A 27,259-nucleotide genomic window follows, 5' to 3' on the forward strand; every position below is an offset into this window, starting at 1 on the left:
GGCAGCTCGGCCTCCTGCCCTCAGGCAACACAGACACGACCCATGGCTCCAGCCAGGCCCCTTCAAACCTCCAAAGAGCTTTGCAGTGCTTCTGTACCAAAAGGAGCCCGGGCCAATCCGTGTAAAACACCGAGGAACATGCTGTACTACAGCAGCACATTCCCTCGGATGCGAGTCCCACAGGAACATCCAGCCTCCTGGGAGGAGCAGCAATTTTTCCTTTTATGAAAAGGTCAGCAGCACCATGTGATTTTCCAAGAGATATAATGACTATACAATGCAAATACATAGAAATGCAAGTGTTGTAGTGACAAATATAGAATTTAACACTTGTGCTACTGGATTAGACCAATAGGTCTGTCTTGCATGGGATTTGTACTGCTCAGGGCTCAGACAAGGGATTGACTGATGCTTCCAAGAAAAAGCACACTCCCTTCTGCAACCCAGACACTGGCACTCTCAGAGGGCCACCTAACACCATCCTGCTGCAGGGAACCAGCCCACCCCCTAAAGAATGCAGCATGATGCTGTTTAACATTCCCATCAGCACATGGACTATCCAGCTTTTAAGGTCTCCTGCAGAAGCAGGCTGTGCATAATGCTCTGCTTCATACACAAACACTGCCAACACCCAGAAGAAATTTGAGAACTCATTTCTTTAAATTTAATTTTTAAACAGTCTGAAAAACTGAACTTAAAAAGTATCCCTAAATTACTGTTAAAAAAAATCCACAACCACACAAAATACCACCCCTTTGACTGTACTTTGTGCTCATGGCTCTAGGAGGCCAAAAATCAGCTGCTCTGAAATGGTATTTCCAAACCTATGCTCAACTGCACTTTAACTGACCTATTTTTCTTTTCTCCTCCCCTAGATTTCCTCTACTGTGTTTAACCAGGGCAGGTACTGCAGGCCAGAGAAGACTCCCAAATTCAAGTAAAAAGTGGATAGGACATGGTTAAACTACTGGGGTGGATAAATATAGTGTGAGATGTCCAGTGGGTGAAAGGCAAGACTGTGAACAGAGCTGTGAGGAGGGAAAGGTTCCAGCTGGAACCCAAGTGCTGGCTCATCAGAGAGAGCTCAGGTGTCTGTGGGAAAGCAGGGCTGATATTCAGGAGTTAAAGGGATGGAGGAAAGACTCATTTGAGGAGTGAGAGTGTGGAAGAGGGGAAAGGAAGCAGATGTATCGGTGCTCATGTAACACCCTCTGAACCTGCTGCAGCCTTCCAACAGACTCAGTTTGCTGCTGCATGCCCTGCCTTTTATCTCAGGCTGTGCAGCCCCAGGTCAGCCTGGACAGAGCCTGGGAGCTCCTCCCTGGCACACACACACACACAGCAGGGCCCTGTCTGGACACTCCCACCCCTCCTGAGTGCTCACCTCCATCTGGACTGGCAGACCAGACCGTTTCCTTGGCTTGCTTTCCTTCCTTCCCTGGCTAGCTATGGTGCAGAAGGGAACCTGCACCACTGGAAACAGCAGCAACAGCAGCTTGAATTCAATCCTGCCATTATTTACACTGACATGATGTTGACTGTCCACTTCAAGGACTTCTCTCAGTGCTGTTTCAGGCAGCCCTAGTCTGAGTCACCCTTCCCAAAGAGACAGACCTCAGCTATTCCCATGCCTGTCAAGAGACTGGGTCCTACTCCAAACTCAGCTTGTCAAATTTTGTGCAGGTCATTCCACCTCCTGTTTTTCAACTTCTCCATCTGCAAAACCAAAGTAGTGGCTCTGGCTTTCTCTGTAAAGTGTTGCAATTAAATGCCTCATGTGGTATTTAGGCATTTCTGTTACTATCAGAGCAATGTGTGGATGCCAGATGTTTATTCAGGCCTGCCAGCATCTCTGAATAGTAGCAGTGAAATTCTTTTAAGAACCCTGATCTGAAGCATTGTCTTTATTAAAATGCTTTGACTGTTTCTGGCAGCATCCACCAAGTGTCAAGGGCTGTAAATTCAGGTGCTGTAACATGTGCACTGATCCTTCAGAGACAATCACTCAGCAGGAGTGGAAAACAAAAGCTGCTTTGCTATTGGAGCATCAGGATCCTGGAACTGAACAGCATTTGAAATGTGCACAAGAGTTATGTCCTGTTATACCTGCATATCCATGTGCCAGTATAAGCCAGGGTTTGGGCTTATCATCATCCCATCTGGTCACATTCCATATAAATGTATCTCAAGGCCAATTAAAAAAAATAAAATTAAATTCTTTCTAGGCCAAATGGATGATTTGGCATGTTGAAAAGTTGTATTTTTAATCTGGAGCTGTGAACTCTTCTGTATTGGGTCTTGAGATGACTGAGTCACTTTAGCAGAGCAGACTAAAATGTTTCATGCAGTTCCCTGAGGAAGGTGAAACACTTCCACATGCTCAGCTGAACTTCTGCATCTCTGGATGAGGTCTGTGTCAGGAAATGAGGGGTCTATCACTGCAAGGAGAGTCCAACATTGGGGAATGGAGATTCCTTTCACAAGGCAGAAGGGGTTTTCAACAAGCTGTTGAGCTGGGCTCAAGAGCAAAAACGCATCCTTGAAAGGAGAGTTATGTCTGACACAGTTGTCAGCTGCTCTGTTTCTGGATGTGCAGAAACCTAGGCCTGTGGGAAAGAGAAAGACCAGAGCTTTAAGTCTCACTAAGGACAATGTGCTCTACCTCCACCCTATGAAAGCAGTAATTTTCCAATGGCAATAACCCCACCAGAACCAGTCACCCCATCAGAATGCTCACCTGTCAGAATTTCTGACTCAAACACTTGCATCAATTGCCAAAGACTATCCTGTCTCAGGATTCCAGAAGGTTGAGATACTACCAGGGAGCCCCTATTTTGTCAGACTGGCTTCAGCTGTGAAGCTACTCTGGGCTCACTCAATACTTACAAGGTGCAGGGACATAGGACACAAAACCCCCAAAAACATGAAGGCAAAGAAGGACTTACTTGCCACAAAAGTCCTTGTGAATGGCATGGAGAGTGAGCAGTAACTCTGGGTGTGCCTGTAGCCAGTGCTCCACCATATTTGGATGCCTGGGATCAACCTCCAGAAACACACTCCTGAAAAGACACATTTGGGAGTAGAACTGGGGACATGCATTGGGTTGCAAAACCGATAAAAATTAAGATCTTTCTTTCTGTATGACTCTGCCCACTGCAGGAAATGAAAAGGTCAGTAAACACAGTGCAATCCAACAACCCTAAACCAGATCATAGCTGTCTACATAAGACACAGATCCCAGCTGCCTCCTTCAGGGGATAAAGTGTTGATCCTGGGAGGAATTCTCATGGTACTCTGTGAGCAGTTAAAGCCTTGTATCGAGATGTAATGAGCCCTTCTGAAGCCTATCCACAGGTTTCTGAAACCTCCAAAGGTTTAAGGGCAGAAGGCAGCTTTTATGCTGCAGAAACACTGAGCACTGGCAGCCTGAAGTCCCTCTGTGTATAAGCAGTGAGAGACATGAAGTACAAGTCAGAACACACATTCTTCCACAGTAAATGTCTCCATGAAGCAGTTATGAAAACAACACCAGCATTCATGCCTACACAGAACTGTTCAAATAAGCTCATTTAGGGCACCAGGACCAGGCCTGGACACTGCAGGGCTATTTCCATCTCTGCCAGGCTTTATGACACTGGCTTATTCCCCACATCCCCTCCCATGACAAAGCAGAACCACCCCAGCTCACAGGCACAAGGAGTGATGGAGCTGGTTATGGCCTGGGACACAGCAAGAGACACATTTAGCAGGCAAAGGACACAGGCCAAACCATCAAGTGCTCTCCTGAGAACTCTTAAAAAACATCCCACACTGAATACTCTCTACAAATTCACTAGGCTAACTACAAGCTGGGTGTGGATCTCATTTCTGACCTTAAAAAACTTCCGCTCCTCAATGGGGGCTCCACCTTATTAAACAAGCAAAAAGAGAAGGAAAATAAATCACTTTAACAAACAACCCCACAGGACCAGTCTCTAATGCTGGGAAATTATGAGGAGCATCTTCTGCTCTTGTGGTCATGCAAAACATGAGGAATGAATTCTGCATGCACTATGCCTCTCAATATTCCCATTCTTCTCAAATAGCGGATTTTCAGTGACCTCTCTTATGGTGGCCAAATGTCAGGAATATTCAACTGGATGTGTGAATGCCCTGGCACATGAACAGTACACTCAGACTTTGGGGTATCAGCACGTTGACCTTCAAAATGTATCCCACATGACAGACAATAGGAACACACACTTTAGAATATTAATCATGGAGAAATTTAAGAAGTTATCCCTGACTGATCTTCTTTCTCCTGGGATATTCAGCATTGTATACTGGTACAACAAAAAGGTTTCCCCTCATTAAAGGGAGGGAGGGAAGAGGAGATCTACATCCACCCTCAAACAGATCTCCATTGCTTCTCCTTCCATCAGTTACTCACCTTAGAAAGCTCCCCTGCTTTCTGCACTCTCTTTCTTGGCTACTCTCTTCCATTTTCTTTTTGTTGCTGCTTTGACCTTCAAAGATTCTCACTTCACTAATGACCAGGAAACAACACCAACAACCAAAGAAAGGGTTCATACCACTTTATTAACCATTTTCAAGCTAATTTTGCTTACACATGACATTTTAAAAACTGCTTTTATTAACTGGGGCAATGAGGGGACAATCTGGCAACTATTTTCCCTCTGATTTGTTTTCCTACAGGAAAATACAGAATTTACAGATGTGGATGGATAAAATACATTAAATTCAAAAGAGGATAGTACTTACCCAGAAACTTTCAGAAGAGAAGGAGCCAAAGACAGAATGGTTTTGATGACTCTCATGCCATCATCTCCCCCATCCAGGGCATCAAGGTCCTCATAGCTGGAGTGTAAGAAAAAGACATTTGACAGCAATTCCTGTGGCCCTTGAGAATGCATGACCCCACAAAGGAAGGTGCACCTGACACACCTGAAATCCAGTATTCCTAGAGCAGGTGACAGACAGCACTCACCCCTTCTATGGGAAATACAGGGAGGGAGAAGGCAGCTACCACTGGGCTAAGAAACCCCACATTTAGCACAAGCAGAAAATATCCCCTGATGTATTTCTGAAAATTAGGAGCCAATTGTAGCTGGGATCTCATAGTTCCAACACACAGGTCTGTTCTCTCTAAGCTGGCCAGAGTGCAAGGGTGTTGACTGATCCATGCCAAACATCAGCTCAGGCTGTGGCTAACCCAGCAGAGCCAGCTGGGATGCAGAAAGCTCAGCTGTCAGAACCTGCTCTGGTACACATCTCATACAGAGGTGGGGGCAGGACTTTCTCATCACATGCATGACAATGAGTTTTGGATTGGGAACTTGCTAATTTCAAACTGTGTGCTTTTTCCATTTTAATAAATCTTTAAAACACTTCCATGTTGCTTCAGGCCTGCAAGCAATATCAAAGCAAGCCTGTATTATTATATCCCAAATAAACACACCTATATTTTGCATGTGTATATTACATTTGCATATTTTGTGTGCAATTCTGTGTAGTACAAGGAAGCAGACAGAAAACCTTGCTTCAAGGAATAGGAGAGGAAAAATCTCTTTGTCTGATTACCAGAGGATTTCTGCATCCAAAGAAGCCATGTCTTCATGGAAAACATACGGGGGGTTACTGACTATGACATCTATGGGGCCCCAGAGCAGCAGCTGTTTGGCAGAACCTAGAAAAGAAAAAGAATCACAAGCAGCTCTCAACCACAGCATATTCTCTATAAGCTCAGTGTTGAGACCCTCCCCAGGGAACTGTCTCCAGGCACATGTAAATGTGTTTGGTTCTGCTTTGTGATAATAAAATTTTATCCTATTTCTTTCTGCAATAGCATACCTTTTTCCCTGTCCCAGGAGTGCAAGAGTGATACAAAGGAAAGCACAGGCAAAGTATCATTTTTTCATAAGAGCCTGCTTAACAAAACATGATAAAAAGCACAGGAGCTTGATGCCCTGGAGTTCATTGCCCACCTGTACCTAAAGCAACAACCAGAACTCAGAGAGCCCACAAAGGCCTAAGTGGGAGCTCAGACTGGCTGTTCAGATGAACATCCTCCCTCTTACAGAGCTGCAGCAGGACCCTCAACGAGCTGCAGAGCCAGGGCCCCTCAGCAAAAACAACAATGGGCTGCTCTTCTGCAGAGCTACACTCCTGCTGCTGTCTGACACAGGCCAGCCCTGAATCAGACCTCATGGAACCATGTGAGCATGACACTGTCCTCAGGCAGCCTCTTGACACAGGGCTTACAGCTCTAAGAGGTAGCAGAGTGTCAAAAGTGTCAGAAAGGTGTGCTAATGAACCCACAGTGCTGCAGCTCCTGGCTCCACAGCTGTTAACTGGATAGGCCCCACCAAATGTTTGTTTTAACTGGTTTCAGCTGGCTCTGGGGAAGAAAAGTATCCTTTCCTGGTTCAACTAACCTAAATTCAGGTGAATAAGGTTGGGCATTTAATCTAAGCTAAATATGTGGCCTCCTTCTAATATCAATGGGGAGAAAGACATGTACATGTTTATCTAAAGCCTCCGTGTCAGCACGGAAAGAATTACACTCTTTATATATTTACCTCTCCCCAGCAAAAGTAAAGAGCACCTGGACTCCCAGCTCAGATGCAACCTTGGGATATCTAAACCCAGGAACAATCCGCTTTTTGATATAATCATGGACTTCTGTCAGCTGATCATCTGCCCTGGAAATATCTGCAGGGAAAAGCTTCACTGGCTCACTTCTTACTGACCTTTTTCTCTGTTAACTTCAACACTCTTTTGTTGCCTGTATCCCAGAGTGGTCCCTTGGCTGTCTCTCATGCCTCCCTCCACCCATCAAAGACAAAAAGGGAAAAAGACAAAGGGGATTATAACAGTGAAAAGAGTTACTGTGTGAAACATCTTGGTGGATGATGTGAATCCTTTCTTGGAGTTGCAGCCTGCAAAATTCCAGATGCAAGAACAGAAAGAAGAAAGATTAGGAAGTGTATTTGTGTTCATGAACAGTACATTCTACAAACAGATCATTAAATATTGCACCTCTTATCTGATATACATATATCCACAATTGCCAAGGTCTTCCCAGCATGTTCTCTCCTCCCACCACAGTGGCCTTTACACCCAAGTTCTACTCCCTTTGCTGTGGGTCTGTGGTCCTTCCCTATCAGGATACACAGGCATCAGGAAAGGGAGGGATTCCTGCACTGTGTGCCATGTGCCCAGATGGATCTGGCACCAAGATTGATCCACTAAGGCTCATCTAAGCATTTATTGAACACAGCTGGGATAAGGGAGCTCTGAAAAGCAGGCAAGATCTAAGCTGGGTTCAGTCAAGCAGTAACAGAGCTTATCCTGCTGGCTCTCCCAAGAGCTACAGGGCACCATGCCAGGGACAAGATCACAAAGATGCACTGAAAATATCCATGGAGAAATATGAAGCTCTCTGACATGGCATTTATACTCCCTCATCCACTCTTGAGCCAACAAGCAATGTTAATAAGCAAAACAATTTTCCCCAGAGATCAGAGTTAGTTTATCAAGGAGACAAAGATCTGGCCAGCTTTTATTATATCTATGAAAAATTGCAACAGAATTTGGTTTGACATTGACACATTAGGAGGAGACCTCTGCTCCCCATTCCCTGTAACTGGGCTAGGAGGCAAAGGGTAACAGTGAGGTGACCAGTTTGGGAAGGGCTTGTTCCTACTCAGCTCTTCAGACTCACACACAAGCTAAGACTTGCAAGAAGTGAAGAAATGCAGCCCAGTGCAGCCAGCACCAGAAGTAGCCTTCCCAATGCCAGCAGCAGCTTGGGAAAAGAGAGGTATTTGGATCTGTGGACAGAAATCCCAGTTAATGAGCACCTCTTGAGACTCACAGTTGTACTGAACTCCATGAGAAATAGCAACAGGAATTCTTTCTGATATGGCTCTAATTAATGCCTAGGGCCCAGCAGTTATTGAGAACGTGAGTGCAACCTGGAGCTCATTTGACAAAGCCTGCAGGGATGCAGAAGCACGCTGGGATTCCAGCTCTGGGGTTCCCTGTGGTAGTGACGGTCCAGAACAACCTGACAGAAGAACCAGCTGAGGAAGTGGAGACACTAGGAAGGACAGTGACAACCTGACATATCTCTCTAACTTCAGCACAAGGTGTTTGAGCCAGCAGCTCTGAACATCCATCCTGCCACAGCATAGGTGTCTGAACTGCACAGAATCCAGCAGAACCATTCCCACCAAACTACGACTGCAGGGAAAATGCTGAGGGACACCACTGAGCACATCAAAAGAAAAGTGCTACTTGACTGTGCAAGCATTTCTGGAGGAGCAAGGACAGAAACAAGCATAACAATAATGATCGAGGGATCCAGAGAGAGAAAGGCTCAGGATACACTTGTCCTGAACCTCCTAAGTGACATAAACATTCCTACTTTAGTCCTCAGCTTCCTGAGTTCACAGACAGGGATAAGAGACCAAAAAACACTTTGAAAACCCATGATGAACAACATGTGGGCACCACTGCTTTATTTAGGCTGCTGTCTTTGCAAAGCACATTCACAAGGCAAAGAAGCACACTCTGGTAAAGATAAGCTTTTTTTTTTTTCTGAATTGTTACACACTTTAGGAGTTCAACAACTAAACATTCTCTGGTTTCTGCTGCTGATAAACATGAACCACATATACAAATATTGAGGACTCTTGCAACAATTTACAAAAGAAATAAGTAATATGTGGTCTTGTACCTAAGTGCATTCTCTCTAGTGAGATCCACGGCAGCCTCCTCTTTATCCATGGCTATGACTCTGCTCTGGAACAGAAAAAAACAACAAATCCCACATAACACCAAGCAAGCAGGTGTTGTAACATCAAGATTCCCGAGCAGACACGCTCTGCCAAATATGCAAGATCAAAATTGACAGGAGACTGCTTACTCTTGGCTCCTGAAAGGAACAGCTCCTGAGAAATGCACGCAGGGCATAGCTGGGATCATGACTGATGTGTGTAAGGCACTAAGGTGACTGAAGGCTCTCTGTGGCACATCCAGCAGCCCACCAGAACAGACAACAACAGAGCCACAGTGACTCATCTCACCTGATCCCTCACTGCTCCTGGCAGGGTGAGACTCAACACTGGCTAGTCTGGGCTAGGCACAGACTGCAGGAAGGTCATGTTGTTGGACTTATCCTCCCTAGCACAGACAGGATCCCTCTTGACACTACACAGCCCCTTGGACACAGATTCTGCCATTTTCCATCTCTTATGCAGACACCTTTTACCCAGTTACTCCACTGCAGTCCTTACACCAGATTCACTGCCTGTATTGACTGCATGTACTTGACTGTGTGTTGAGTATTTGAAAGCTCTCCAGCATAATGGTAAGAGACAGGGCTCCACAAAGAGAGATTTGTTTGACCTTCAAGTCCACCTTGGGAAAAACCACAGGCAAAGGCCTAACACTCCATCCTTTTTTAAGCCCAGATGTTGGTAAGCATTTACACAGAGGACACATGCTTGAAGAAAGTGCTTGCATTTGGAGATGGTGTGATTTGCCACCACTCCTAAGGGGATTCATTTCATGCTGCCAGGCCAGCACCCACACACATGAAGCTCACCCTTAAGGTGAAGAACATAGCTGTGACCATAAATGAAAAGTTGCTGCTGTTTTCTCAGTACCTTAGAGCCAAATTCTGCCTCAAACACTAAGGAGATTACCCAGAGTGTGGCTACCACTAATTCTAATCAGTCAAGGCTCCTTATTTCCCTAGGCACAGCAGTTTGGGCTGGGAAAGAACTGTTATGAGTTACAGACTGACACAGCTATTTGAGTTAACAAGCAAGGAAAAGAGCATGAAGCTCTTCTCCTAGCTCAGGAAATCAGAGCCATTATACTCTGAAGTCATGAAGCTCAAATATTAACCTTCTCAGGTCACTGGGAGGAGGAAAACCCCTTCCAGTAGAGGCATCAACCTCTAATTCTTACACAGCAGGGCTCATACTTCTACAAGAGAAGGGGCTGGCCACAGCAATTCTCATTACTGAGAAGGACCTGGCTGGTCTGCAGTTCTGAGGAGAGGCAAATACTTTTCCCTTGATCACATGCAATGAGATCTTGAATTCATTTCTCATTTTCTTGACCAAAAGTATCTCCATAAAGATGTTACACACCACAAGAATCAGGGTCAAGAAGGGCTTTGGTCACCCAGATCTCAGTCCTCTTCCTGCTCTTTTGACTCTGTTCAGAAGCTGTGGGTTGTAACTAGGGAACAAAAGACCACAAAAGCATGGTTTGGAAGTTATGGCAGTGAGATTTGTTTGTCTTTTTGATCCCAAGTACTGACACTGCTATGGTAATCCATTTCCTGTATCATTTAGTCTTCAGTTTCCTAGAGACAATAACTTTTGATTAACAGCAAGGTGGTTTTTAGAGATGACTGCCCCATAAATTCAACTAATAGTGTGTGTGCCCATGCCTCAGTCCCTCCTGTCCTCAGCCCAGGTTAGTATCTTAAATCAACACCCACCAATGCTTCAAGGTAAGGCGATTATTAGTGAGCTGCAGCAGCTCAAGAAAGAGCACATTCACCTCTTTCATTCCGATTGTCTCTGCTATTCCTGCAGACAGATGGGGAGAGGGAGAAATTCCCAAATATCCCTCTATGCACTAGAAACTTACAGAGCCTGTCAGAGACCTGAGCTGCCAAAGTTCCATCAGAGAAGTTTGTGACATCTCAGTGAAGATGAGCAGAGTGGGATTGTCTCCTGACACAGGCATCTATTGCACCAGGAGCACTGAAGGGAGCTCACCTGTGGCAGTTTACAGAGCAGACTCAGAGCAATTGCTCCAGAGCCACAGCCAATTTCTAGGATCACAGGACGAGGAGCAGGAACTGGGAAACAGAGGGCTGAATTCTCACATTTCTGAAATTCTTCCTCCACAACTAAAGAGACAAGATCCTAAGAAAACAAACAAACAAACAAAATTACTAGGAGAGCTGTTTTGACTCACACCTTTGTGATCTGAGGACTGAAGTTTAAATTTCTTGACTCTGTACCCAATAAAATGTATTTTTATTGCTAATTTTAAAAGCACAGATGGCAGTAATGGAACTGGGATGCCAGAAGTCACTTCAGCTCCATCTGCTCCTCAGGGTGCTTTGATTAGTAACCAAATCCTGAGGATACAATCTCCCACAGATCCTCTGAAATCTTCTAGCACTGTTGGGAAAAAAACAATAACCAGGTAGCTGGAGCACATTATCTTCTGCAACACCATTTACTCCAAAATTTTTGCTTTCAGAATTTAGAAGATTCAAAACTCAAGATTTCTATACAGTCTCAGTAGGTAGGTGACCAGGAGGCAGTTGCACAGCTCATAATAGCATCTAAACCAGTAATCCAGCCTGCAGATGAAAAGTCAAGGCAATGAGTTACTAAATGATCCAAATGAGCAGCCCCCTGCATGTATTTCAGATTGTGGACTCCTACTACGTTTTGTTGCTATAAAGTCACATGGAAAAGATTTTCATCCATGCTCCTGGATCTGTATGCAGTTCTGCCATTTCTGCCTCCTCCCTCATGTCACTCTTCTTTTTTAAATCTCTTTGCCATGTTATATAAAATCCAACACAGCAGGAGAGGTCTCAAAGATTTCTAAGGTCTGTGAAAATGAGATACAAGAGAAAGCATACACGTGCCTCCCTCTGACTGCAGCATGAACTTCCTTTATTATTCACTGGAGAAAACTGTAAGATGGAAATCTTATGAACACCTTGAGTGCATCAGCAGCTGAGCAGATGCTCTCAGCTGCCTCCCATCCTTGTGCTTTCAGGGCACAACAGCACACACAGGCCTTCCTGCCCTCAGTGTTCCCAGCCTGGCTAGGATTCTCCACTTGAGAGGGCTGCTCTTGGATCTCACCTGTAAGTCCAGAAGATTTAACAAAACGTACAAAAAATAACTGGCATAAGCTGGAATATTTAAAATTAACAAATCCTGGCAGGCAGAACAGCTTCTATTTTACTTTACAATGGTTTTTATCAGGAGTCTGAACTTGACAGGCTTGTGCATAAGGGCAGAAGCCTTTCCTTGGATCTCTCACCCAAATTGGACTGCAGCATAAGAGATGCCTTGTGCAAAGCTGCAGTATTTCTGACGAGATTCATAGCTGCTGGTCATCCTTCATGACAGGCCACTCCAATGTGCAGTAAGTGGGAAGGGAGATGCAAACAGGTATAAAAATGAAGTGTTCAGTTAGATGAGCTTCGATGAACCATCCCTGGAGCAGGCAAGGTTGGGGACTGATATCTAAATATACTCAGCCAGGGATGAAGAGCTACATCACAATGCCCTGCCCTGGTCACAGTGTCATTACTGGCATTGCCCTCGCATGGGAGTTTTGCTAACAGACTCCAAAATCACAAACTCCTCACTGCTGCTCTGGGATTCCTTTCCTTTCATCCTATAATTATGGATGAAAACAGTCTCACAGGCTCCCAACCTGGAGGAAACTATTACAGGACTCAGACAGCATAAGGGAAAAATAAACACCTTAGCTACCCACTTCTGTAAGAAGTGGCTTTGGCCATTCAAACAAGCTCCAGATGAATCAGCCTGAAAACACCCAGGCACTGCAGCCAGAGACTGCAACCACAGCTGCTTTGGCCAAGCAGGTGAGGTGCTGAGGATTCCAAGACCACTGAAGAAAAGGCACACAAAAATTTTTGCTTGGCTATTTAATCACTTCTTTAAATACCAGCCATTTCTGGACACTTAAAACATTTCCTGGAAATCTCCACAGTAAGTCAGAACCATCTGTTCCCAGAGTAGCACAAGTTACTGATTACAAATGTCCAAATGTGACTTCCATACTCTAGAACTATTCTAACCATTTATTAACTTCCTTAAGGTTTATCATTAGTAATTTCAAGCTTGATGGGTTTTAATGGAATGCCTACTTTATACATTCCGCAGTGAAAGCATTTTAGTGTGCTTGCCAAAGCTCCCATTTAAACATGACCTATTTCAGGTTTTACCACATAAAATATAAATAAAATGGGATGTTGATATTACTTAGGCTTTGTATCCTGCTTTCTGACTGCCTTGCCTCATTGTCTTGGTTATTTCATTCCAACTGTTACTGAGGCAAAGGCTGGTTTTCTCATAATGCACATTTACCATAATAGTACAAAAGTAAAAGACATAAAAAATAATGGGACAACCTAAAGGAATAACATAATTTCCAGACTTAGTACTTCACTACAATAAAAGGCTGAATGATTATTTTCAACCTGATTGACAAGCAAAGAAGATTTATTCTAACTGGCAAAGAATCAGGAAAATCCAGCAACCATGACACAGAGTATGTCCTGTCATTCCACTCCCATTGCCACTAGGTTTCAGGAAAGGTTAAATTATCAAAATTGTTTTGCAACTGTATTTGTCAGATTCTTCTCAGTATTTTTCATTTCTACCAAATGATCCAGCCAAAATCTGTGCTTCTCCATCCAATCACACCATCACCTCCAAAATATCACCACTGGAAATTGATAAATTACAGCACTTTGCAGAACACAGCAGAGCCCCTTTCAAATCTCATCTTGGGACATGAAGTATTTCTGGCAAAGTATTAACAGTGCTCATACAAAGACTATGAAACACCCAGCAAGTCAGACATTCCCAGCCTTTGCAAAGAATCTGACTGGAACCACAACCAGGGAAAAGCAACAAAGAGGCCAATGGTGCTAAAAAGAGGTGCCTTGGACTGGCACAGAGAAACTGGGACTGGGACAACAGCAACTGGCCAAAGGCTGGGATCTTTACTGGGTAGGATACCCCATGTCTTCTCAGACTGAACAGATTCAGAGTACAAATGCCTGCTAATATAATGCCAACATTACCAAAAGCCATTTTAACCACCAGTTTGATCACCAGTTTTGAAGGCTGAGATATGAAATTACAAAAATTCCACTGGGAAATAAAAGAAAACACTTCGTGACCCAATTCCATATTTGCCCACAGCATGCCTATCACTGGGTAGAATGAACTCTCAATTGTGGGGTTATTAACATTCAAATTATTGCTTACAGTATGAGTCATTATTGTCAGTTACAACCCAATTTACAACAAAAAAAATCTGCTAACCAGTGCTACAGGTACTGGCAGAACTACTTTCATCCTGGAGCCCAGTGTACAGGCATGTGGGTATCAGTGTGATAATTGGGTGAGAATGGGGAAATGGAACATTTTGAAGAATTTTTTTTCCTCTAGTCTGTGCAAGAAGCTCCTTCCTGCAGCAAAAGTCAGTTTTGGAAGGAGTGAAAGGACTGAATGGCAAACAGAACCAGAAAAAATGTAAAATCCTCTGGTGACTTCTGCTAGCATTGGCAGCAAGTTGGAAGGAAGGTCCCCTACACAGTTTGGGCAACCCCACGATGGAGCTATTGACACCTGCATGCAGGGTCAGACTGTCTGCAAACAGACTTCACAGGCACATTTCATCCCATAGATAGATGAGCAGAGGTGTTCAAATAGCCAGGAGAAAGAGACAGAAGTCACATGGGAAAGTAGATTCAGTGACCCCGCTTTTCCTTGAAGCAAGTCTTATGTATGGCCATAAACTAAAACACAAGTTTCACATCAACATGAGGAAAATGTTCTTTACATTGATGGTGACAGAGCACTGAAACAGCTGCCCAGGGAGGTCATGAAGTCTCCCCCTTGGAGATATTCCAACCTCACCTGGTCACATTCCTGTGTCACCTGCTCCAGGTGACCCTGCTTTAGCAGTGGGTTGGACTGGATGATCTGCAGAGGTCCCTTCCAATCCCAACTGTTCTGTCATTCTGTGATTACCCTGTGCTTACATGTACAGGGGACACAAATATTTGATTCTCATGCTACCTAATTTCCAATACTCAAGAGGCTCTCAAGCTTTTGTCTTTTAGCCAAACCACTCACAGGCTGTTCTCACCTTGTGACTCCAGGAAATCTTGCTTCACTGCCAGATTCACCCTAAGTTCACACTATCATTTATTTGGGTTCCATCTTCTCCCCCCCCCCCAATCTTCTCTTGGAGTGCAACAATTGTGAAACTTTATGAACACCTCCAGCTTCCCCTGAGCCTCTGCCTCACCCTTCCACCCACAAGTGCAGTTCCCCAAGGCCCCCCCGGCACCCTCTCTGTTCTCACAGGCTCCTGGTGTCACCTCTGGCCTGTGGCCAGGGCTCTGGTTCACTGCATTTCTTGGAACTGCAGCTGCACAAAGCAGTGTGAGGCCAGGGGCTGCCAGTACCCAAACCACAGAGGCTGCAGAGCTACAGCCCAGGCAGAAACAGCACAGGTTCAGCTGGGTTCCAGCCCTGAGACAGTTGGGAGGAGGCAGCAGAGATTCCTGGGCTCAAAGGTGGCTGCAGAGCCAAGCACAGGGACAGAGCTGAGGGGATCCTCTGCTACAGCCCAGCACCCAGGAATAACCCATCATGTGTTTCTGCCATCAACAAGGACAAACTAAATAAAACAAGAGGAAGTGAGGAATGGGAAAGGCAAGGGTGGCAGCCACAAACTCCTACTGCATTCCCTACAAGCACCCTTTTTCCATGCCCCAGGAAAAGGAGGGAAGACAAGGTTCCAGAGGTAAGAGCCAGGGTGGCAGGAGATTTAAATTCCCAGGGCAGTCAATTGGAGAAGGAAAGCAAAAAAACCCAGAAAACCCCTGGTAACCTTCTCTCTGCTCTCCCACACTTCTTGGGAATGTTTTACTTGTTTGTGTGCTTTCCAGAAACTTCTGTTCTTAGAATCCAGGACTTTTCATAGAACCTGATCTGATATTAACCCAATCACCTCTCGTGCCTTGTTTGCCCACTTGGCTGCCAATCAGCACATGACAAACACTGGGAAGCCAAGCTGGAAACCCAATTCCATGGTAATGGCCCTAGCAGATCCCTGCCACATATCCCACTTCCAAAACCAAGCCACCAATCCACTGCTTCATGGGCAGGCAGGGGTTTTGTCCTGGGCTCTTCTGCCTGGTGCCATAGTAGGAAAGAGAAAAATCACAGAATATTCTGAGCTGGAAGGGACCCACATGGATCACTGAGTCCAGCTCTTAAGCAAATGGCCCATGTGGGGATCAAACCCATGGAACTCCCACTATAAACATATGGGAATCTGAGTGACTCCAGAAGAGCCACTGATCCTGAAAGGGTGGCTTTAGGCATTAGCAATGACAGACAAGCATGTCAAAGCATACCTAATACTGAGGAAGGGGTTTGGCTTTGATCACACAGCAGCAGCTCCTGATGTCAGGGCACATGCCACGTGCTGCTTCATCTGTTGGAGCAGAGGCTGTGACAGCACCAGAAATTACTTTACCAACAACCCATATGTGCTTGTGCCCAAGAGAAATTACCACAGCTGTCACATCTAAATTTAGCCATGCCCAAAGGGCAAGAGTGGATCCAAGTTGCTGTACACTGGCCATACCTCAGGTGTCCAGCACAGAGCTCTAGCCAGGCACACCTCTCCAGAAGAAAGGTATTTTCTTTCTCTGCAGATACAGGTATTGACCCCTGCAGACACAGCATCTGGACAGATGCACTAGTCTAGCTTTCTAATCCCTAGCTCTAGTTACTTGGATGTTTGAGAATAATTTAGGGGAGGAAAGGGATTTTTTCCCCCTCATGTGGGAATCTCCTTGAGTCCCATCTGTCACAGCCATTTTAGTGCTTGTTTTTCTCCAGTTCTAGTCCTACATCCTGCTTTCACTGTGGATGAGCTACAGGATTCAGAAGAAACACATGAAAACAGGAGGCTCATTCAATCACAACAGGGAGATTAAAACCCCCCAAAAATACAGGCATTAACAACAGAGAGATCTGTGAGAACATATTAGAAAAGTCCATATAAGTTAACCTGGGGAACAAGCTTGTACATGATTTAAAAGAACAGCTGCTGCTTTCCCTGCCTTCAGCACAAATTTTAGCTTTAAATTTCTATTTTTTAGTCTCTCCTGAAAATCAGCAGCTTGGAAGTAACTTCTCTGCACTAGCAGAGTCTTGTTTTCTTGCATAGGAAGCCAGCAGAAACTACCACTACAGTTCATCTTGGCCAGTCAGCCAGGAACAAACCTGTTTCTTCCATCATTTCCTTTTGAACAACAAGAAATCTGTCGGGGGAAAACATTCTGTCCTGATTTTCAAGTGGCCAGCAATAGACTCTTGCTACGCTGTTTCAGCATTTAATTACACTCTCTGTTGAGATGTGCACCTTTTCTTCTAGCCTGCATTTATAGTGCTTATTATACACTTGTCTGTGAAACCAGAGAGACTTCAGTTTTCAAATTTCTGCTGTCTGTGCCAGATAATTTACCCCTAAGCTTGTCTTTGATGAGCTAGACAGTCTTCAACAACAAGGCAGACTTTTTCAACCTATTAATCCACATACTGTTTTTTCTCCAAATCTAATTTTCCACTTCTTCCTCAAGCAGTCAGTAAAATAACTGAACATAATAGTTCTGCAGCTATTCCATTACTGCAATACTCATTATTTAATGCTGCTACATGCACGTGGCACTCCCCTATCCCACATGCAAGGATCCCATCAACCCCCTGGGCAGCAAAAAGTGGGTGCTCCTGTCAGCCAATATCCTATAGATACTGGTGATCCCAAATCTTTCTCCAAGCCCTTCTGGCAGCACAAGTGTCTCAGCCACAAGGCACAGGCTGCTTTATTTGCCTCTCTCTATATGATCCTATTAAACTCTTGTGCCTTAGCACAAAGGGAAATTCCAATTGCTCTACAGCAACAACAGGCTCCCTTCGTAATTTCCATTCCCCAGCCTCTCTGCCACATCCCACCTGCAGAAAAGATTGTTCTCCTCCAATACACTGATGAACTATTGCCTATCACATGGGCAAAATCTGATCCATGAGGACACAACAGCAACACTCCATCCTTAGCACATTTACTGACAGCTCTATTTTGACAGATAGCAGATAATTTTTGATTTATTAAATAATGCTCTACTGCATTTATGTTTAAGATACCTTATACAAGTCTACACATATTTCAAGAAAGGACCTTAAGCTATGTCAAGACAGACTATTAGCCTTCTCATTTTCCAAACTGGGAGACCCATTACACAGAAAGGGGAAGCAGCTTTCCCTTGAAGAGGCAACTGCTCAGAGGCAAAACTGTGAAAAAAACCCAATCTCTTGACTCTTGATTAATGGCTGTAGTCACTAGACAGTGTAACCTTTAGACCTTTCCAAGAAGTATCCATCTGTGGAAAAGAAATTAGGGAAATGAAAGGACATTTCTGCATCAAAGTGTTCCTTTCAGCACTGAATGAAACAAAGAATGTCACTGCTTTGACAAAAAACTCTGGAGAAAGAAAGGGCCCACCTTGCAATCCGTTTATTTGCATATACAGGCCTAGAAGGGAAAATTCTCCCTTCTCTGTGCACTGGACTTTATTGAAAGGTTAATGATTATGTTTGTCTAGAAGTTAAACTTCATGAAAGGCTTCTCTGAGCCAATCTTTGACTCAAGTGCTTTCACAGAACACCCCACACAATGAATGCCATTCCACAGGCAGCTGCAAATAAACAGCATTGACTTCAGGTTTCAAGCATGTTATCAGGGGAAAGAAACAACCTATTTTTGGAAACAAGCAAAAGAGCTTCAAAATCACAGGTGGAAAAAGAATAGACAGAAACATAACTAAGAATTACAAATCCTGTAGTGAATGGTTTAATTGTTACACAGTAAAAATTAAAGGTTTTCCTTTATGTGTAAATGAGCAGGCAGCACTGGAAGCAAAGAATACACTTTTCCCACCTACAATACAAGATTTGCTGTCACATGATGCCAGGGAGGTTAGACACAGACAGACTCCAAAGAGGATTAAACAAATCAGTGGGGGACAGATCCATTAGCAATTATGAAGCAGGATGGACCCAAATTCAGCTTTGGCTAAGAACAGTCCTTAACTGCTGTCAAGAGAAGAAGGGACCTTCCACACCCACCTTTACTCTTTGTCATTTTGCTCCCACCATCTGCTATAGGAGCCCGGATCAATACCTGCGAGGCACAAAGATGGCCATTTTTGTTTCCACTGAACAATTAACCTTCTCAGAACCACCAGAGATCCCGGGATAACGGAGGGGGAATCGAACCGCCAGGAACGCAGCGCCCGTGAGCCTGGAGCGCCCTCTGGGGGTGGCAGCGGGTGTGCCGCGCATCCCACACCCCTCCCTCGGAGGAGCCTGGACCGAGCCAAAACTGTCCCTAAGGAAAGCCATGGTGAGCCCAGAGAGCCTGCAGTCACCTGGACACAAAAGGAATAACATATCCATGGCTGGCTGAATTCTCCTCCTCTTTGTCCTATTTCTCCCAAAGCAAGGCCTTCTCAAATGTTAAACTTTTTAAAGTAAAAAAATAAATAAATATTTGCCTTGGGAAAAAGTCTTTTTCTTCCATTAATAGTGAGGAAGAGATAGGGATGCCTTGACATTACAATTATCACCTAACAAAGATAATTCATTGTGCACACCCCATAACTTTGGTCCAAATGTTCCCCAGTGCAGAAACCTGGCTCTGGTGCCACAGGAGGACAGCTGGGAGGATGCTGAGTTCCAAAGGCCTTCACAAACCCACCCAGCACTCACAACAGCCAGTCCAAAGCTTTTCTCAGCAGGCCAGAGCTTGAACAGGACCTGCTCTTTCCCTGCTTTTGGCTGCCTGTCCCCTCCCAGCCAGATTCCCATGGAACAGAAGAACAAAGCCACATGTGCTATAAAATATTCCCGGAGGGAGAGAACAGGAGAGGGCTCAGCTAGCAGAGAGAACTAAATAGATGACATAGGGGCAAATTTCACACAGGACAGAATTAAGCAGACAAGGGAGCTTCTCTCTCTGCGTGTGTCTCTGTCCCCAAGCTTGAAACAATACTCATGGTTTAGGTCATGCTGTGTTTAATTTCATGCCATTACCAAGGCGCTGGGAGCAAGAGTCATAACCCTTCTGTTGCAGCCAGAGAACAACATGTGTGCCATCAACATGGCTCCCCTTCTTCTCTGACTCGAGTCAACACACAGGAGCACCTGCAGAAGCTACACACAGAAAATCAGGAAGAAAATTTTGAAGCTGCCTGTGTATCTGCACTAACGAGTCAGTTTACATAGTCACATTTTCTCAGCCAAAAACAAGATGTGTGGCTTGTGTGTGCAGTCACAGATAAACTTGAGCCTGGGATAACAACGATTCCTAAAGGACATTATTAAAAGGATTATTTACAGAAATTATCCAGTGAAAAGTTTCAGCACTACTGGTTTTAATAACACTGCAGACAAAGTCTAAACAAAAGGAAAGCAACAGATTCAATGAACTTCAACATTTCTGAAAGCAGGTACTTCCACTGTAGTTTTAAAGTCCAGTGAAGGATGAAAAAAATTAGTGATGAAACAAGACATAGACAAAGCCCAATCTAAACACATCATACAAAGTCAGTGATTACCAACCTTTCCTTCCAGCAGAAGGAAAGGATCTGGATACGACTGTGCACAAGTTAGACACAACTCCTGAAAGCAGCACTAGTCCTGAAAGGGGCTGCTGAATAGCTGGATTTTGTCCCCATGGCTCTCCTGTCACAGGAACCTCCCCAGCACTTCACAAGCAAACTCGCCATTGCCCACAGAGCTCCATTCCTGAATCATTATCATAAACTTCTGGTTTTCTGTAATAAATGTGTTGAAAATGTGCCTTCATAGTAATTTAAGCAAGACAACAAAGTTTTGCCAGAGACAAGGTTTGGGTTAAGCTGTTTACACTCCATTTTTGCACCAGGGTATGTTAAGTGGTTTCAAACTCAGCACTGCACTCCAGTTTGGGCCAGCAGAGATGCTTTTACCAAAATCAGGCATGTGGGCTCAATTAACAACATTCTCAAGCATGGGCCAGCCCAGCTTCCAGTCCACACAATAGGCTTTTGTTATGAGCCTGGCACTGCATGGGGACAACCAGAGCATAGCTCCAGAGAAAGCCTCACCAGCAGATATTTTGACTTGCAGAAGATAGAAGCTCTCCCTGACTGCAATACTCCCATTGCATCCATGAACTTAACTGGGATTTGAAGGTTGGAAATACTTTTTTGAATCATCCAGAGCAAAAATACTGTTGACAATAACAAAGCTAACCATCACTGGCTCCAACTGGCAAAATTATTCCTTGGAGCTCCATCTCCAAACTCAATCACCACAGAATGATCAATCCAGACCAGGGAGAGAGTGCCCAACTTTGCTGGACACAAGTGTCAGCACTATGACTTAGGGCCCAGCAGATTCTCCATGGGGTGCTGCTGATGCCCCACACCAAACCAAGAATCTGGTTCTAAATATTCTTCCCCTCTCTGACTTAAGAGGGTATCTATGCTGTAGCTGTGCTGATTCCCACTAAATGCTCTGGAACCCCCTCATGAATTCCAGTAGCATCCTTCTCCTGAAAGGGCACAACAGAAGCACAGGTTGTCTTTGTCCTTAAATTTTTGTTTAACTTTTGCACATTACAACAGGCAAACAATTGAAGAAATTACTACTAGACTGAAAAAAGTTTAAGCTTCTGGGACTCATAAATGGACAAGGTAAGAGGACCACTTCATTTCCAAAAGCTAACACAGCTTCCAAAGGAGAACAAAATCTCAGAAGGTAAAAACCCCAAACCAATCTAAAATAAACAAAAAATGCACCTTGCAAATCCTAAGCCCTCCTGAGGACTAGTAAACAAAAATTTTCCTTGCTAGGATGGCCCATGTGCTGAAAGTGAAAGCTAGACTACTGTCAGGGCAAGTGTCACCATGTAGATCTTAAGCTCTTCCATAGCAGTAGGAATGTTGGGGAACACAGAGTTTTAACTTGGTTATATATGGCTGTCCTTTGCATTCTTATGACTGACAGTCACGCTTAATTCCAGCCCAGGTCAGAACTTACCTTTCAGATTCCTGTATTTGTCCAGAAACCACCACGGAGCCATGAGACAGATGGTAGGTGCCACTTCCTACCAGCCACCACATGGACACTCAAGCTCTCTGGATTCCATTACTGTTTTCCTATGACTGCAGGGCTCTGCTGGCAACCACTGGATATTGTTTAGATTCCTGTATGCACTAAACCACTGGGATATAGCAGTAGATGTTTTGAACTTCTCAGGAGTCCTTACTATTGCACAACGAAGGGAAGCAAAGCCACATCCTTAAATCAATGGCAATTGATTTCTGTGTAATTATGGGATACATCAGCTTGCAACATCCCTCCCTCTGAGGCAGGAGGCAAAGGTTACCAGCATCAGGTCCAGATCATAAGCCTTGAATCATTATAAAAGAAGTGGAGCGATCTGATTTCCCCATCACTGCAGCCTCACAACATACAGGAAGCCTCCACAACAATGCCCTGATTGTATTGTGTCATGTAACTCACACATCCAAACCTGCCCCTGCCACATTCCCCACATTCATACCTCTGTTTCAGGCCGTGGAATAAATACTGGGGGTCTCATCTTCAAGGTCAGGTCCTGGAAATCCCACTCTCCAAGCACGTACTGCACCGGCATCCTGCGGCAGGCAAAAGGAGTGTGAGCGCTTTGGGACTGTGCTGGGCGACCAGAGGCGCTGTCCTGCTGTGCTCACCTCACTGCTAAGCACAACCCCTGCTGAGGGCCAGCAATTGCATCAGCAATGTGCATGTGCACACCAAGGGAGATCCCTTGGCACAGCCTAGCTTGTTATCAAGAACTGGAATTGGGAACTACAGGTCAGTCAGCCCCACCTCGATGCTGGGGAAAGTGATGGAACAAAGAGTCCTCAAGGTTGTGTCCAAACATGTCAAGTGCAGGAAGGTGATTGGGAGTATTCAGCACAGATTTACAATGGGGAAATCATTCCTGAGTGAGCTGATAGTCACCCATGACACAATGACCAGTTTGGTGCATCAAAACCACGTCTTGACTTTCCCTAGGGTTCTGACACTGTCTCCCATAACATCCTCATACACAAGCTGATGCAGTGCAGACTGGATAAATGAGGTGGGCTGGAAACCGACTGAACTGTCACACTTGGAAGGCTTATTTCAGCAGCACAAGGCCCAGCTGAAGGCTGATTCCTAGTGAAGTACCCCAGGATCAATATCCTGTAACACCTTAATGGTCTGGGTTAAGGGACAGAGCACCCTTGGCATGCCTGCAGTGACAGAGAATTAATTGGGAGGAGTAGTTAACAGACAGGATGGGTGTGCAACTTTTCAGAGAGACCTCTGGAGAAATGGGCAGACAAGAATCTCATAAAATTCAGAAAGGTGCAATACAAAATCATATAAACTGGGAAGGAATAACCCCATGCATCAGTACAGGCTGGGGCCTGACCAATTGGACAGTGGCCTTGCAGGTGGACAAGTTGTGCCTCTCACTCAAATCACCATGAGAGATCACCAGAGCACGGTTACTTGACCTCTGAGCTGCCTTCCCTCTGCTGCCATTCTCCTGGCTGCTTTTGGGCTAAAGGAAAGCCCTCCAAAGGAACTGGTACAAGAGGATTGCTCCTACCTTTGTAGCCGCTTGTGGCTCAGCTGCTGGATTTGCTCCTGCTGCAGTGCTGTGAGTGGAGTGTGGAGGCTTTTGGAATCCAGGCTCTGAAACTGAAGACAAAGCCACTTTAAAACCTGCCCACCTGTGCCACTGGAGGGCCCTCTGCCACCCTGCCAAGGGCATCCTCCAGGGTGACAGAGGATGCTAACAATTGCCTGGAACTGCTGGAAACCAGAGATTTGATGGAGAGCGATCAGAAGAACCTATCTGCATGTTTAGAAACAATCCTTTACTACTGTTCTTCTGCTGCTTTTGGGGGTTCACAAGAATAATTAAAATTAAGAATCATTTCATCAGGCAAGTCAGGGTGGATGTTTATGTTACACTTCAGTGTCTGCAGAAGAGAGTATTTAAGAGACCCCTGAGTATTCTACTGGCAATAATAAACTATCCCTCACCCTCTCTGCCATCTAAGGCAGGATAAGTTGTTCTACTCCCCCTAAAAGAGATAGAAAGGAAAGAGATCCAATCAAAATGAAAAAGTGAGAAGACTTTATTCTTTTCCTGTTACTTAACTGTTTTTGCTCCCAGGACAAATGACACGATATATTGACTGGATTCTCGTGCTTCAGGGATCCCATTTGTCTCGAACACCTTCTGCCAATAGTTGACCATATCAGTGGCAGTCATGAGCCCAGGTTCTGCACCGCAACTCTGCCTCAGAAACAACTGCTTTGGACTGAGGACAGCACCTTTACTTGGAGTCCCTCGCCCTGGCACATGCTGAGGTGGGAGGCTCAGCAACTTCCTGAGCAGTGGATGGGTGAGGCATCTCATTGTGCTGAAGTTTCTGGCTTCCACAAGTGTTCCTCGTTGCCACCTACTGATCTCTCAGTGCTGAGATTCATCTGGTGCTACCACAAGTCACTGGCTAAGCACCAGCTGACCACAGTCAGTGGATTCTCCACAGGGCAGCATTTGCAGCTCTTCTAGGCAAGAAAACAAGGCAGGAGAAGAGTGTGAATTCCTCAGGCTACTAATTAACAGATTCCCCTGTGACAGAATGCAGACTGCTTGCCCTAATCCCAGCCCACAAGCACAAAACCAATTACTCACACTGTACCAGTAACAAAGTACTACCCCCCAAAAAGATTCATGCCAACTAGCTAAGCCACTGCAACCCACTTCTTCCCAGAACAGTCCAGCTCCAGAGGTCAGAGGCCAATCCGTGCCCATGGCAGGGCAGAAGCCAGCTGCCCACACAGAGGCACAGCTCTCCTGCCTGTCCTTGGTCCCAGAAAGCCACTGACACACCAACCTTCAGCTCCAGCCCTTGGCCCTCCACCCCATGGGTGGGTCACCCTGGTTTCCCTGTAGAAAGACCTTCAGTCCCTCCTAGATTGTTTTATTCCTCTCTCTGTTCATAATCCACAAGGAGGTTGGTGGGGATACTCACAGAAGACCTGGACCTCATGGATCAAGGATCTTTCACACTGCCACCATCTCCAGAGGGCAAACAAGGGGACACAGAGGCAGAGCTGAACTGCTAAGAGCAGAGGAAGGAGAAAACCTCACAACGTATTAGAGGGAAGAGAAACACTGAAAGATGGAAAGGCCAGAAAGGGCAAACCCTGCTAGAGGGAAGTCGGTCTCTTAAAGGAGAGAAGAGCAGAGCCAGACAGAGGGAATAAAAACAAACAAGATGACTGCAGGAGACAAAGGAAATGAAACTTTACAAAACAGCTGCTGCATATCACACTTGGAACTCTGCGAGACAAACAGAACAACAACCACATTTTCCTGCTGTGACCCATGAGGAATGAGGGCCCCTCTCCTTTCTGACTCACAGTCCCTGGAGCAACTATGGGTTTCCCTGAGCACTCCTTTCCATTCTTCTATTGATGGATGGTTTTCAACACTGTCTCAGAGAGGCCACAACCTCCTCTACTCCAATTTCTCCAAAAAATCACCACACAACCTAAATATCTCTCCTGAGGAGCTGGCAGCTGCCCCCTAGGAATGCTCCTGCTGGGAGAGCTGGGGAGACTGACTTGGCTCCAGCCTGGAAGATGCTGGCACCACAGTCCTGCTCCTGCTGCACAGGGAAATCCTGGAACAGTCAGGCCTCACTGCCCTCCGCTGGAGGGCACAAACACAGCCCAGGGAAGCAGCAGAAGGAATACCCTGCAGCAAAGATCTCTACATTGTCTTACCTGCTACCTCCTGGCAAAGGGCTGGATGCCCTAAGAGCTCAAAGATCCCCTTTTTACCATCTGCATTACTCTCAGCAGAGAGACAAACAGCTCCCATGAAAACTCGCCTTTTATGTAAAGTCTGTCAGCTACAGTATTTATTTGGGAAGCTTCCCACTCCATGGCCCTGTTCACTGATACAAGAGAAACACTAAAAGAATAAAATGTTAACAACCATTAGCATTCTAAGGGAGGCAGAGAAGACTACAATTGGTTAAATTGACTAATTGGTTGAAACAATTTGCACAGAATCACTGTGGTTAGAAAGGACCTTTGGAGATCATCCAATACAATTTCCCAACCAAGGAAGGTGACACAGGAACATGGCCATGTGGGTTATCGTATCTACAGAGAGGGATACCCCTTGAGCCCCCTGAGCTCCATTCCAGCACCCTGCCACCCTCAGTGTAAAGTTCTTTCTAATGTTGAGGTGAAACTTCTTGTGTTTTACTTCATGGTCATTACCCCTCATCTTGCTGCTGACATCACTCTCTTGACAACCTCCTTTAAGATACTTATACACATTCATGAGATTCCCTGTCAGGTTTCTCTGGACTAAACAAGCCCAACTCCTGCAGTCTCTCCTCATAAATCACATAATCCAGACCCCTCATCACTTTTGTTGCCTCTGCTGGACCCTATCCAGTGGCAACTTGTTTTGTCTCTTTTAAGAAAGGACACAAGCTACTGATGTGAAGTCCCTGCATTCTACTTGGTACAAAGTCTGCACACAGGTAGGAAGCAGATTTCCTTTCCCCTCTGGAGTTCCTCGAGTGGTTTGGCCCTTTCAGCCCCATCTCCCACTCCCTGTAGCCTCACACGTGAACAGGTGGCTGTGGAAAGGCCCTGCCCCACTCACAGGTTTGAGCAAGGGCTGCAGCTCGCACCGTCCAAGTCCCGTTCCAGCTGCTGTCAGCGTCCGGCCGAGCCAGAGCGGCACGGGGAGGGCAGCCAGGAGCCGTATGAGCAGCGTAGGAGCCGGCTCCTCTTCCAGCCTCCCAGCTTTCCCCGCACATTTAACACCGTGAGCACGGCCGGGGGCTCCCTTCGCCTGAGGGGCGAGAGTGGGCCCGGGGCTGCTCTGAGGCGAGCGCGCGCACAGCGACGCCTCACCTCATGGCTCCCGGCGCGGCCGGGGTCACAACCTGCTCCCTCGGGGCCGGGAGCCCGACCGGCTCCAGTGGGGCTGGGGGCACAGCTGGCTGCCTCAGGAACCGGGACCGGGGCCGGGGCCAGGGGCAGTCGCCTCCCGTCCCGCCACAGGGCCGTGAAGGAGCAGCCGCGAGCGGAGCCGCTCCCGAGCGCGCCGCCGGCCCGCCGCCGCCGCGCGCATGAGTGACAGCCGCACCAACCAATCGTGAACCGAGCCCTGAGAGCGCTGACCAATGGCCTGGAGCAGCGTGCGGGGGGGCGGGACCAGCGGCGGTGCGCGCGGAGCC

The 27,259-nt window shown here is 45.8% G+C and overlaps 1 protein-coding gene across 5 annotated transcripts; it reads right to left on the minus strand.

Annotated features, from left to right (window-relative positions):
- Positions 1–247: 247 nt before the first annotated feature.
- Positions 248–27,128, minus strand: HEMK1 (HemK methyltransferase family member 1). 5 transcript variants are annotated; one of them, XM_015640611.3, is made up of 12 exons: positions 26,934–27,128; positions 24,145–24,557; positions 23,587–23,678; positions 22,507–22,600; positions 10,803–10,952; positions 8,741–8,805; positions 6,889–6,938; positions 5,581–5,686; positions 4,762–4,857; positions 4,430–4,525; positions 2,946–3,059; positions 248–2,606 (listed from the first exon to the last, which is right to left on the minus strand). In XM_015640611.3, the coding sequence occupies exons 2-12, from the start codon at positions 24,403–24,405 to the stop codon at positions 2,570–2,572; spliced, it is 1,161 nt and encodes a 386-aa protein (XP_015496097.1). In that variant the 5' UTR covers positions 24,406–24,557; positions 26,934–27,128; the 3' UTR covers positions 248–2,569. The 5 variants fall into 5 exon arrangements, with proteins under 5 accessions (XP_015496097.1, XP_015496095.1, XP_015496094.1 ...); XM_015640609.3 differs by having other exon boundaries at positions 26,680–27,128; XM_015640608.3 differs by having other exon boundaries at positions 25,025–27,128.
- Positions 27,129–27,259: the final 131 nt, after the last annotated feature.

Source organism: Parus major, chromosome 12 (assembly GCF_001522545.3).
Source record: "Parus major isolate Abel chromosome 12, Parus_major1.1, whole genome shotgun sequence".
In the NCBI taxonomy this organism is placed as follows: domain Eukaryota; kingdom Metazoa; phylum Chordata; class Aves; order Passeriformes; family Paridae; genus Parus; species Parus major.